Source organism: Hippocampus zosterae, chromosome 7, assembly GCF_025434085.1.
Source record: "Hippocampus zosterae strain Florida chromosome 7, ASM2543408v3, whole genome shotgun sequence".
NCBI lineage: Eukaryota > Metazoa > Chordata > Actinopteri > Syngnathiformes > Syngnathidae > Hippocampus > Hippocampus zosterae.
This window is the reverse complement of record NC_067457.1, coordinates 13735125-13747811: the sequence shown is the minus strand read 5'-3', so window position 1 is coordinate 13747811 and position 12687 is coordinate 13735125. Positions and strand designations below refer to the sequence as shown.

General features: G+C 43.1%; 1 protein-coding gene across 2 annotated transcripts in view; it reads left to right on the top strand.

Annotated features, from left to right (window-relative positions):
• Nucleotides 1–12687, top strand: part of asns (asparagine synthetase) — a 116356-nt gene that overhangs the window by 51983 nt on the left and 51686 nt on the right. Inside the window, exon 1 of one of the 2 annotated variants that reach the window (XM_052071114.1) lies at nucleotides 8021–8114. The exons of the other annotated variant lie outside the window; for it this stretch is intronic. Coding sequence (XP_051927074.1) covers nucleotides 8029–8114 — 86 coding nt within the window. The 5' untranslated portion in view covers nucleotides 8021–8028. Of the gene's footprint in view, nucleotides 1–8020; nucleotides 8115–12687 lie in introns of those variants that run through there. 2 annotated transcript variants of the gene reach the window in all.

Genomic DNA, 12687 nt, shown 5'->3' with positions numbered 1-12687 from the left:
GGGCGAACGCGAATCCTCGCAAATGGCAGTTGACTGATTGGCGAGGGTCCGCCGTTCGTCCGTTTGTTTTTTCTGGTGATGTCTTCTCATTTGAGTCGAAGCTCACTCACCGTCTTCGGTTCCCATCACTCTGAGAAAGACGTCGTGAACGCACGTTCGCGTGGCGTCGCTCAGCGTGCACGTATACGTTCCGCTATGTTGATCCGTCAGCGCCTGCAGGTGGAGGCCGCCCGCCTCGGACAGTCCCTTCACGTGCTTCCTCCAATGCTCAGCGATGTCGAGTTTGTGGCCGGCTCGCTTGCTGGCGATGACGTGGTTGCGGTTGAACGTCCACAACACGCTGGTTTGGTCACTCACGGACGCACACTCAATGCTCGTTTCTGCGTCGGAAATGTTCACCACTGGAAGAAAACAAGAATGATTCGCACTGAGGACAAAACGACTGAAAAGGAATTCCTCCTGAAAAAGCAAATGAAGGGAAGATTCTGTCTGAGCTGCAGATTAGCCGCCGTCCGTCACAATGGATATGGATTTGAGTGACCGGAGCTACAAACCGATGACAAGAAAACATTGTCCAGGTAGAGTACCACCAGTGAACTTGGATGACTGAAAATCTACACAGACAATCGGTGAGAGTCTTTGCCTGATGTACATCAGAGATGCAAGCAATTTGTAGACTTGCCTTCGATGTGGAGGTTGACGAATGAATCACTGATGCCCATGAAGGTTCCCACACGGCACATGTAACTCCCTTCATCTTCAACAACCACGTCCTTGAGCAGCAGAGAAGAGTTTCCTTTGCCGATATTTTCCTTGAACAGCGAGGTTCGGCCCCTGAAGCGCTTGTGCCGTTTCTTGAGCTGGTCGGCCTCAAAGAAGAACGAATGAACCAGGGTCTCCGGCAAATGGAACCAGGAGATAGCCACGTCATCTCCGATAGAGAAGTTGGCCTCTAAAAGGCAGCTGGTGTTCCAGAGACATCGAACGTTGCTGCCGTCTGTCAAAACATCATCGCGAGCAGGTCAGAAGGAAGGCCACGTGAAATCCGATTGAATCCACAAACAAATTCGATTTGAGGCAAATTAAATCTGCAGTTAATTGCGCTTAAATGTATAGTAAAATTCATTTTAATCCCCAACCCAATGAAATCATTTTGAATCCAAAATGACATTGGATGAGATGGAATGCGATCCCGGAATGAGATAAAATCACATTTGCGGTTGAGTCCAGTTCAGTCCGCCGTGAAATCAGATTGAAGACAGTGACATAAGATAAAACCCGGAATCCAACCAGATTAAAATTGGATCCAATGACACCATCCAGTATACAGTCGCGTCGAGTCGCAGAGTGAGGGAAAACGTCGTAGGGCTCCTTAAAAGACAGACCCACCAATTCGGCTTGCACAGTCCTTGGACAAGCACAAACTTGCCTATTTGCCGAACACCACCAAAGTGAGGCCACAGAGAAAGTGTATATGCACACACTCACTTCTGTTCATAGTTGAATTCAAGAAGTTAATTAGTTTTACAGTGAAACTCCTCTCCAACTAAATCATGTTTGCAGCAAGAAAATGTACAGTGTGTGTAATTATATATATATCAATAAGAGAGGAGAGAGGGACATACATAGTGTCTTTTTTGCCCTGGGTTGAATGTGTCCCTCTTTGAAACCCCTGGCCCCAGCCAGGCCCCCCCTCAGTGAAATTGATCTAGAACCGCCACGGCTCCTGAATAGATGTGCCGATATCATAGACCAATCACAACTCGTGCGCCGGAATGCTGAAAAGTAACTTGGTTCTTCCCTTTAATTCAAGTCTGACTGGATATTTCAAATGTGTTTAAAACGGACCTGGATAAGAGGGATTCTGCGTCAAAAAATACCATCGCCAACAAGTGGCAAGATTCAACCTTCCCTTTCCTGTAATCTAATCAAGCAAAATTCCCAGAGACAGAATTCATAGCCGAAATCATTCCGGCATGATGGGAAGGTGTGGCCTTAACCTTGGGATTTTTTTTTTTATCTGGAAGGTGATACATGATCCGATACTCCACGAAGGAAGCAGTCGTTTCCAGTCCGACCACTTGTACTCAAACTTAGAACCACTAAGCTGTTCAATATGATATACAACCGTGATCCAACTATGCATCATTATTTTAAACGTAAGAAACCACACATCACAAACATATCAAGTCGACTCGAACAAAAGAACTACAAGTCCCAACGGTCCAAACACGAAGTGGAGCGCCGGTATGATGAAGCCCAGCTGCAACGCAATGCAGTTCGTTCAAATTACGACTGGACAAACATGAAAACTATGCATAATGAGTTAAATAAAGACACCACTGTTTTAGCAACACTTTAGCCCACGCTGTTTAAATTGCCGATTGCGAGCGGTAACGGACTGTGATTACAAACAAAGCACAACGGACATCATGCAAAGCAGACAAATTAAGCAACCGATCATGATCAATCTAAAGCTAACTTTAGATATCTGGTAAACAAAAGTACAAGCGTAGCTTACCATTGGGCCATGCCGACGACGAAGCGAGTGTATTTACTAACGCAACATAAAGCGATTCTGCTTTTTATACGTCGCGCGAACAGTCGCCTGTCAGTGGCAGCCCCGCCCCTCTTAAAGCGCCAGGTGAATCCAACAGTCCTCTCGGGCTAAATAATTGGTGTCAAAAGTTCACAACTGGTCCAACAGCATTCCATTCCGCTGAAATCAAGCATCCAATATGAGTGCACCTGAAGCGGTCTACCGCGGTGTATGGTATTCCCCTGCATGTGTGAGAGCCAAAGCCTCCTTCCCGCCACCGTAACCAACCACATTCACATGATGAAAAAAAAATCGGCCCACCAATTTTTTTTTCGTGACAGCGACATTTTACAGGTTTAATTTTTAACTCGCGTCACTGGGTGAAGACATGATATATTCAGACAGCAGAAATGAATGAAAAAAAAAAAGAACTCCAACCCATTCTGCTGCTCAACTGAAACTATCACCCTATTTCGAAATAGTTTGTAGGTGCACAAAAGTGAGGACACCCCTCAAATTTTGGTCAATATTTTTACTGCCCCTCATAACAACTCAACACACTGCTTTGGCTGCCAACCGGTTCAGGGTGTCTCCCGCCTACTGTTCTATTGTTGGGCAGCCTGCTACCAAAACAACATCTGCTATCTCGACCTTCCCCTAATGAAAGTATGCACGGAAGCTAGTCCGCCACCATCACCCCCTTCCTCATACATTCCCTTGTTTCACCGTCTTCATTGTTTATGTCTTGTGACCTGTTGTAACTGTCATATGCTTGTGCAGGAGTTTTTTGCCTCACTCAAATTATCCTCAAAATGAGGGTAGTTTGAGCGCGTTTTTTTTCTCCCCCTCTCCCTCCCTTGTGGTTTCTTTCTAACTTTCGGGTTGAGTGAACGCTGGCGCGTTTTGGCTGTCGCTGCTCAACCCGTATTGTTTTGTGTTTTTGTTATTGTAAAGTGTCCTTGGGTGTCTTGAAAGGCGCTTATAAATAAAACGTATTATTATTATTATTATTATTATTATTATTATTATTATTATTATTATTATTATTATTACTACTGCCTGAAGACAGCTGGGATAGGCTCCAGCACCCCCGCGACCCTAGTGAGGGTAAAGCAGTTTTGTTTGTTTGTTTATTGAACATAAAACATATATACAGTAATAATTTGACAGAAAATAAGGTAGATAAAAAAGTAAAAAGAAAGAAATCAATCTTCATTCAACACAGCTATTATGTTCAAGGGAGTAGGAAGAAGTAACAAAACTTATCCTACCCCGTTATGAATATCATATTTTGTTATGTGTTGTGTTTATTATTTTACTTTGTTAACTGTTTTGCTCTTTGTTACAGCTGCCGCTGTTGTGAAAGCGCTATATAAATCAGCATGTATTGTATTGTATTGTATTGTAAAAGTAGTGGTTGTTATGACAAAAAGGCCAATAAAAAAACAAATATCTATCTATCTATCTATCTATCTATCTATCTATCTATCTATCTATCTATCTATCTATCTATCTATCTATCTATCTATCTATCTATCTATCTATCTATCTATCTATCTATCAATAAATCTGCTGTGTAACACCGCCACACCATGGAGACTTTTGGTAACTACAACCTGACAACCATATTCAAACGCAATTGCACTCCTAATAACTTTTAATCGAGTAACTGCTTTTCCGTGTTGGTCTCTTTCCCAATCAGTAATTCTCCTTAAGGTTGAGTCCCAAGCAGAAATGGAAACCACGACACCCCCTTAACATCCCTCATTGATATCTTGTCGATTTATTGGTATTATTTATCTGGACATATCTGTGCAAAACCACACACACACACACACACACACACACACGCACACACACACACACACGCACACACACACACACACACTCACACACACACCAATTTTAAAATATGGCAACGGATCAAATTAAAATCTTGTAAATTCAGACATGAACGGTTACGTTAAAATTGACACATCTTGTTCCGGCTGTCTGTACCCATTTTTTGATTTGGGGGGGGGGGGGGGGTTGTATATTTGTTTCTACGTATGCATTTATTTATTTACGAATGATCGTGATTTGTATTTCTTGAATGTTTGAGGTCCATAAGTTAGGTGCTGAGGGGGGCTGGGGTTTGCCCCCTTCCTGAAAAAAATCTAAACCTGTCACGTCGCGTGTCCGCCAGCAGGTGGCGGGTTTTCTCCCCCGCCATCTGCGCACCTGTCCGTAATTTCGGGCTGATTACCCTCTTTTATTAAGAGACTCCGACAGTCATCTCGCTGCCGGAGAATTCCACGCCGTGCCATTGTTCTCTCGTGCTAATTCCTCGATTATAGATTACTCGTTGCCTTCTTGCCTTGCGGCCTTTACTCTTGCCATTCGCGATTAGTCACTAAATTGTATTCTCCTATATTGCCTATTCAGTAGTTCCTCACACTTTGTTTTTTCGGCGAGCGTTTTCGGTTGTTTTCCTTATTTCTTCCCTGGTCCTTATTTGACCAGCGTTTTGTGTTACCGTTTTTTCCCTGTCGGGCTCTTTCTGTTTTTGTCATTAAAGACACTCTTTGTTTTGACAAGATTCTTTCGTTGTCTGTTTTCCGGGGATCCAACTCTTTATTTTCTTGTTCTGCACGGAGCGATCGTTATCGCTTCGGGCAGAACCTGACAAAACCTACATGGCCCTGTGTGAAAAGGTATTTGCCGCCCCCCTGTTAAAACATAACTTCACTGTGCCTCATCATACCTGTGTTCAATTTCTCTAGCCACACCCAGGCTTGATTACTGCCGCAGCTGTTCTCAATCAAGAAATCACTTAAATAGCATCTGCCTTTCTAGGCGCAGCCGAAGCGTTGAGGGGGTCCGTTTTGGGGGCCTCAGTATTTCATCCCTGCCTTTTGCAGATGATGTGGTGCTGTTGGCTCCTTCAAATGGGGCTCTCCAACTCTCACTGGAGCGTTTCGCAGCCGAGTGTGAAGCGGTTGGGATGAAAATCAGCACCTCCAAATCTGAAACCATGGTCCTCAGTCGGAAAAGGGTGGAGTGCCCCCTCCGGGTCGAGAGATCTTACCCCAAGTGGAGGAGTTCAAGTATCTTGGGGTCTTGTTCACGAGTGGGGGTAGGAGGGAGCGGGAGATCGACAGGCGGATCGGTGCAGCGTCTGCTGTGATGCGGACGTTGTATCGGTCTGTCGTGGTGAAGAAGGAGCTGAGCCAAAAGGCGAAGCTCTCAATGTACAGGTCGATCTACGTCCCAACCCTCACCTATGGTCACGAGCTATGGGTCGTTACCGAAAGAACGAGATCCCGGATACAAGCGGCTGAAATGAGTTTTCTCCGCAGGGTGTCCGGGCTCTCCCTTAGAGATAAGGTGAGAAGCTCAGTCATCCGGGAGGGGCTCAGAGTCGAGCCGCTTCTCCTCCACATCGAGAGGAGCCAGATGAGGTGGCTTGGGCATCTGATTCGGATGCCTCCTGAGCGCCTCCCCGGTGAGGTGTTCCGGTCATGTCCCACCGGGAGGAGACCCCGAGGAAGACCCAGGACACGCTGGAGAGACTATGTCACCCAGCTTGCCTGGGAACGACTCGGGATCCCCCGGGGAGAGCTGGAAGAAGTAGCTAGGGAGAGGGAAGTCTGGGCTTCCCTGCTAAAGCTGTTGCCCCCGCGACCCGGCCCCGGATAAGCGGTAGATGATGGATGGATGGATGGCATCTGCCTGACAAAGTAAAGTTGACCAAAATATCCTCAAAAGCTAAACATGATGCTGAAATTCAGGAACAGATGAGGACGAAAGTAATTTACATTGATCAGTCTGGTAAAGGTGATAAAGATAAAGCCATTTCTAAAGCTTTGAGACTCCAACGAACCACATTATCCACAAATGGCGAAAACATGGCGCATTGGTGAACCTTCCCAGGAGTGACTGACAGGCCAAAACGTCAAGAGCGCAGCGACGACTCATCCAAGAGGTGACAAAAGACCCCACAACAACATCCCAAGAACTGCAGACCTCACTTTCCTCAGTTAAGATCAGTGTTCAGGACTCCAGCAATAGAAAGAGACTGGGCAAAAATGAGAGTTCCAAGATGAGCAAAAATGACATTAAGGCTTGTCTCACTTTTGGCAAATAACATCTTGATGATCCCCAAGACTTTTGGGAAAGTACTCTGTGGACTGACGAGACAAAAGTTGAACTTTTCGGAAGGTGTGTGTCCCGTTACATATGGTGGAAGAGTAACGCCACATTTCAGAAAAAGACCAACCGGGTACTCCAGTTTCCTCCCACGTTTCAAAAAACACGCATGGCAGGCTGATTGAACACTGTAAATTGTCCCTCGGTGTGAGTGTGGACGTCGATGGTTGTTCGTCTCTGTGTGCCCTGCGATTGGCTGGCAACCGATCCAGGGTGTCCCCTGCCTACTGCCAGCTGGGGTAGTCTCCAGTAGCCCGTGACCCGAGTGAAGATAAAGCAGTTCAGAAACACCAAGAGTAAAATATGGTGATGGACTGGGGCTGTTTTGCCTCTTCAGGACCTGGAAGACTTGCTGTGATAAATGGAATTCTGCATTCTACTGTCAACCAAAAAAATCCTGCTCTCAAGCTGAAGCGAACTTGTCTTCTGCAGCAGGACAATGATCCAAAACACACCTGCAAGTCTACCTGTGGCTGAATTCCAACAATTCTCCAAAGATGAGTGAGCCCAAATTTCCCCAAAGACTCATTGCAAGTTAACGCAAACGCTTGATAGCGGTTGTTGCTGCAAAGAGTGGCCCAACCAGTTATTTGGTCGTGGGGGCAAATACTTTTTCACATGTAGATTTGGCTTTTCTTTTCCCTTTTAATAATAAAAAAGAACATAATTTAAAAACTGCATTTTGTGTTTATCTTGTTGATAAACAAGTTTATCTTTATCGGTGATGAATATTTAAATGTGTTTGATGATCTGAAACATTTTAGTGTGACAAACATGCAAAAAAAAAAAACAATTCAAGAGGGCAAACACTTTTTCACACGTGTGTATGTAATATATATACCAATGAAGAAACAAATATTTGCCCTAATCCTCTTCCATAGTATTGTATTCAGCGTTTATTAAAGTTTTAACCTCTTTTAATAAAGATATCGTGTATCGAACAAAGATAAGGGACATGACTGCCCTAAAGCAAAGGATTACTGATGCCATTGCCAAATTGATGAGGCAATGCTACAGCGAACAAGGCAAGAAATCGAGTACCGTCTTGATGTGATTCGTGCAACTAAATGGTGCCCATGTAGAAGTGTATTAAAAGAGGTTAAACTTTCATAAACGCTGAATACAATAGAACTGATCTGAATATAATATATAATCAATTGCATTTTTAATATTTTTTTGAAATGGTAAAGAGACTTTATGGACACCCTGTGATATTTACTTTTTTCGATTTTTATTTTGAAATTAGACATCGCAGCTGATTATGTAACGGCCAATTTCTAGAGAAGGAAGCGATTGCGCGAATGCTGGCCCAATCGCAGAGGCACCACCAACGCAGCAGAGACAAGTTCAAGTTCCACTTTGGGAATCCTAAAAAAAAAAGAGCAAGGTAAAGACTTCGCAGCCCTAACTAATGTTCACACACGTATGTTTCATGAGCTTTTTTTAAAACTTGTTTTTAAAAAAAAAGAAACGTATTTTCACACGGTTACAAATTATTCAACCATCTTCAATTAGCCGTTACAAATGAGACACTCCGAAACGTATTTTCATTTTGTTGAATGAAATTAACGCGCAAGTCAATATTTCGCGGTAGCAATCGTCACTTACACATGATGCCTTTTTTTTCCCTGTCCAATGTGTTGTCCGTTTTTTTTTATTTTTTATTTTTGCGATCGTACAGATTAGGCATAGCCGGGACGTTTGTGTCGGCATCGCCGTTCGTGTTCCGCAAAAATACATTTTACGTGGAGTTGTGAAACAGGATTCCGATAAACACCTTTTGTTCCGCTGTCATGTTTAGAAAGTGCAAACGTTTGACGTTTTTTCCTCAGTAAATGCGTGTGCGCCTCAAATGAGAACGTCATGCAGGTGTTGTTCGGATGGAAGTACAATTTATTGCTGATACTGATCCAAATTCGGGTTGACAACTTTGACCGAGGTTGGCGCTCTGTGGCGTGAATAGAATGCAAGAAGCTTGTAAAAACCCTTCAGACGAACTCTGGCGAGAAAAAAAACTTTGAAGAATGGACTTAAAGATTCTTAAATAAAATGTATTATTATTAGTATTAGTCTAAAGATTATATTGCATACGTCAGTTTAACATATTTTAGATTGCTGTATTGTTTGTTCTTCACGTCCACAGCTAAATCAATTATTGAGATGGGTGTAGGTTGAACGAGTGGTGAACACATTGCAAGGGAGTACGTGGAAAATTTTAATAATATAACTCCAGGATGGTCACCCACCGTTATTTTATGCGCCTTCAACTTGTGGTACTGGCGCCCCCTGGCGGTCTGAATATGTAATTACGGAGTCTCACGCACACAAGTCTTCAGACATGCATTTGAAAATTGCCGTTCGTGAGTTATGAGCGGCCACGACGGGAGGAAAAGTCACATGTCAGAATACAGCCAATCCAGACGCTCAGTGTTTACTACGTTTTACACGTACAAATCAATGTAATCGCTGATGTATGGGTCACATATGTGACTCGAGGTTTCACGTTTGGAGATTCTGGTTACGTAAGTCAGTCACGCTATTGTAGGTTCATGTTAAACATTTTGTTACGGATTTGTGTACGGTGTGTACGGATTACACACAAATACACACTCACACACACTCACGCGCGCGACTGCAATTGATTGACAGGTTATCAGACGGTGCTGGTAAAGGTTTACATTATGATGTGGTGATTTAAATGAAGATTATGGATCAAAGTCTAAGAGCCAAAGAAGCCATCCGGTGCCCAGTTTAATAAAAGAAGAGTAGAAATGGACCATAGAAAAAGGTATGCAGATTTCTCTGAGCGATGTATTTAGTTTTATTTGGCATTTCGTTTTGCTGAACTAGCAGCGATTACAATGGAGGCGTCATGTCATGCTATTAATTTGACCCGTTGACAACCTAGCCTAGTTTGTATTTGCAACATAAGTGCGAAGTCGCACATGGTACATTTGCTATCACTTTTGAAAAAGAATTAATAGGGAACTATGTCGAGGTTAATAAATGTTAAAAGGTGCACCATGGTCATTTTTATTGTAAATGAGTTGGATGGAAGAAGGTCATCTTTTATTGATCTTGTTTTTCCTTTGCTGTAGTTTTTGGATCCAAGATTATCTTTCATAAAATATTACAAATAACAAAATATATATTGTCGTGTTTGTGGCGGGGTTAAGTACAGTAATCCCTCGTTTATCGCGGTTAATGGGGGGCCAAACACACCCGCGATAAACGAAAATCCGCGAAGTAGCGACCAATTAACATATATGGTAAAAAAAAAAGAAGTAGCTAGGGAGAGGGAAGTCTGGGCTTCCCTGCTAAAGCTGTTGCCCCCGCGACCCGGCCCCGGATAAGCGGTAGATGATGGATGGATGGATGGATGGATGGTAAAAAAAAAAAGTCCGCAAACGGTCGGGGAGAAGCTGCAAAACAACAGCGAGTCACATAGAGCAACATATACAGTACTATACTCCATGTATATTAAAAAAAAAATCTAATTTTTTTTCTTTTATATGTTTGAAAAAATCTGTGATGCACTGAAGCCACGATAAACGAACCTCAGAATAGCAAGGGATCACTGTACTTGCTTTGCGTCTATATCTATGTGTATGTGTGTATGCGCGTGTGGGCGGGGTAATCATGGCATATATATGTCGCAGTGTGGGAAAAAAAAAAGTAATGGTTGTATGAGACTGGTGTAGCTTATCTTGGGTGTTGAGTGTCCAACAAAGGCCCCTGACCTTTGAAATGCCGGTGTAGTGGAAAATAAATATAAATTGTGATTAGCTGGCAACCGGTTCGGGGTGTCCCCCGCTTGTGATAGACAGTTGGGATAGGCTCCAGCGCCCCCCGCAGCCCGAGTGAGGATGAAGCGTATCAGAAAATGAATGGATGGATGAACGACAAACCACTGTCATGCTTTTTTTTAAAAGAGGAAAACTATATTAGCAGTTCGGAAAATGAATGAATGAATGAATGTTTCAGTGTTTTTATTTTTTTCCCCTTGTTTAGTAAAGATCAATCTAGCCCAGGGGTGGACAAACTTTTTGGCTTGGGGGCCACATTGATTTCTAAATTTGACCGGATTAGTAGAAGATACGGTACATATAAAAAACAGTATATGTTGTCAATCCATACCAAAAATCAACAGAACAAAAGCATTAAAGTATTGCCATACTTAAAAAAAAATGAGAACAGTGAAACAACTGTGGTATATGTCCTGTATGAACGTCCAAATATGTTAACAATATACACGTGTGACAACACAAGCAACAAAGTGCAACATTATCTTGCCCAAAAGCTGCAGCATAAAGAACAGGTATATGACAAAATATAACAAAGTCAGGACTATTTGTTACAAAATGAGACGAGTAAAAGAGTATAAACTGGAAGAAGGTCCGAATGGCTCTTCCTGACCCTTGATTAAGGCACGGCCGTTTTCTGCAATAACAGACTTTGACAGCAACTTTACAAAGGAGCATTTTGAGTGGACTGAAAAGTCTTGTTTTTTTTTGTGTTAAATTGGAACCATGAAATAGAGGGTCCACGCTACAGTTAAACTTATTTAAAACAAAAAAAGCCGTAATTCCCAAATGTTTTTGCTGATATCGCAGTAACCACATCACATCGATTGATGAAGATTAAATTTTCATGTCATATTCATGTTGGATTGACATCAGATGCCCATTTGGATGTTTAATGTGGCTTGATTAAACAGAGCAATTCCTCCTGGCTACTAACACTTGTTTAGCTTCTTTGTTTGTTGTCAAACACCTCGAAGTGAGGGTGCAAATACCATCTGATAAGGCCGGTCAATATTTGTGCCAGTGCACACACGGCCAAAATGGCGAGGAACTAAAACTGTCAAGTAGTAACACAAAGAACGTGTATGAAGATTTACAAAAATAAGGCATCGCCTTATTCGCTGCTAAGGATATTGGCTTGAATGGCTAGGATAGTATTGTTAACTTAATATTTTGTTGCACAACAATTACGCTTTGTTAAGGAATTATTCCGCTAGAAGTAGTAGTAGAACATTGTTGAATTTCATCTTGGTATGAGAACTATTGACACTAGTCTCTCTCCTGAACATCTGCTGAAGTAGTTAAAAAGGATGTACTTTGAAGTTTAGAGCCCATCTCCCTTTGGTTAATTAACAGCCCCCCAAGGGTTTTTATTGCCTCCACTTCCTCATAAAAGTCCCTGAAGGCTCTCAAGTGCCCTCAAAGAGGAACCCTAATCTCAAGATCTGTGACCAGCAGCAGTGGTCTATACTTTGTCATCATATCAAAATCGAACTTTGCTTGATCTTCCTTATTTCTGCTTTTTACTTGGTTATGGTGTTGTTCCCTCCTGTTTGTTCAGACACTGAAAGAAACAATGTACAAATGCGGTTGAAGGTATTTCCTGCTCAATGTTATTACAATCAACTTTAGTGCCCTCGGCCCCCACCACTTCTGGGGCCCCCCTCCGCGGGACATGTTTTAGAGGAGCTGTTATCTCCGGTATCTTTGTTCCTGCCATCGCACCAAATGGGGGGTAGTGGTGGTCTGGTCTCACCTCACCGCTCCTGGCTTCCTCCGGCCACACCGGGTCAGATGACATGTTACTTTCTTTGTTTCGGGATTTGCATGGGAGGCGTACCTCCCCGCCTCTCATTATCATATTGTCTCTATATAATCTCATGAATGTGTTTCTTCGGGGCTTCCTGATGAAATCTGAGACTCACAGGAGCCCGAATCGATTCGTGTTGCGTTGCGATAAACTGAAGAAAAGACTACGTGGTGTTGGGTCTTCTTCCACCTTATAGAGAGATAAAAGAATCTGTAACCAAGGAAGGGCCAAGAGCAAATTGACAGCTCCCATTCCTCAACAGCTTCCATACTCGCCGAGACCGGCCCGGTAGTCCAGTGGTTAGCACGTCAGCTTCACAGTGCAGAGGAATCGGATTCCAGCTCCGG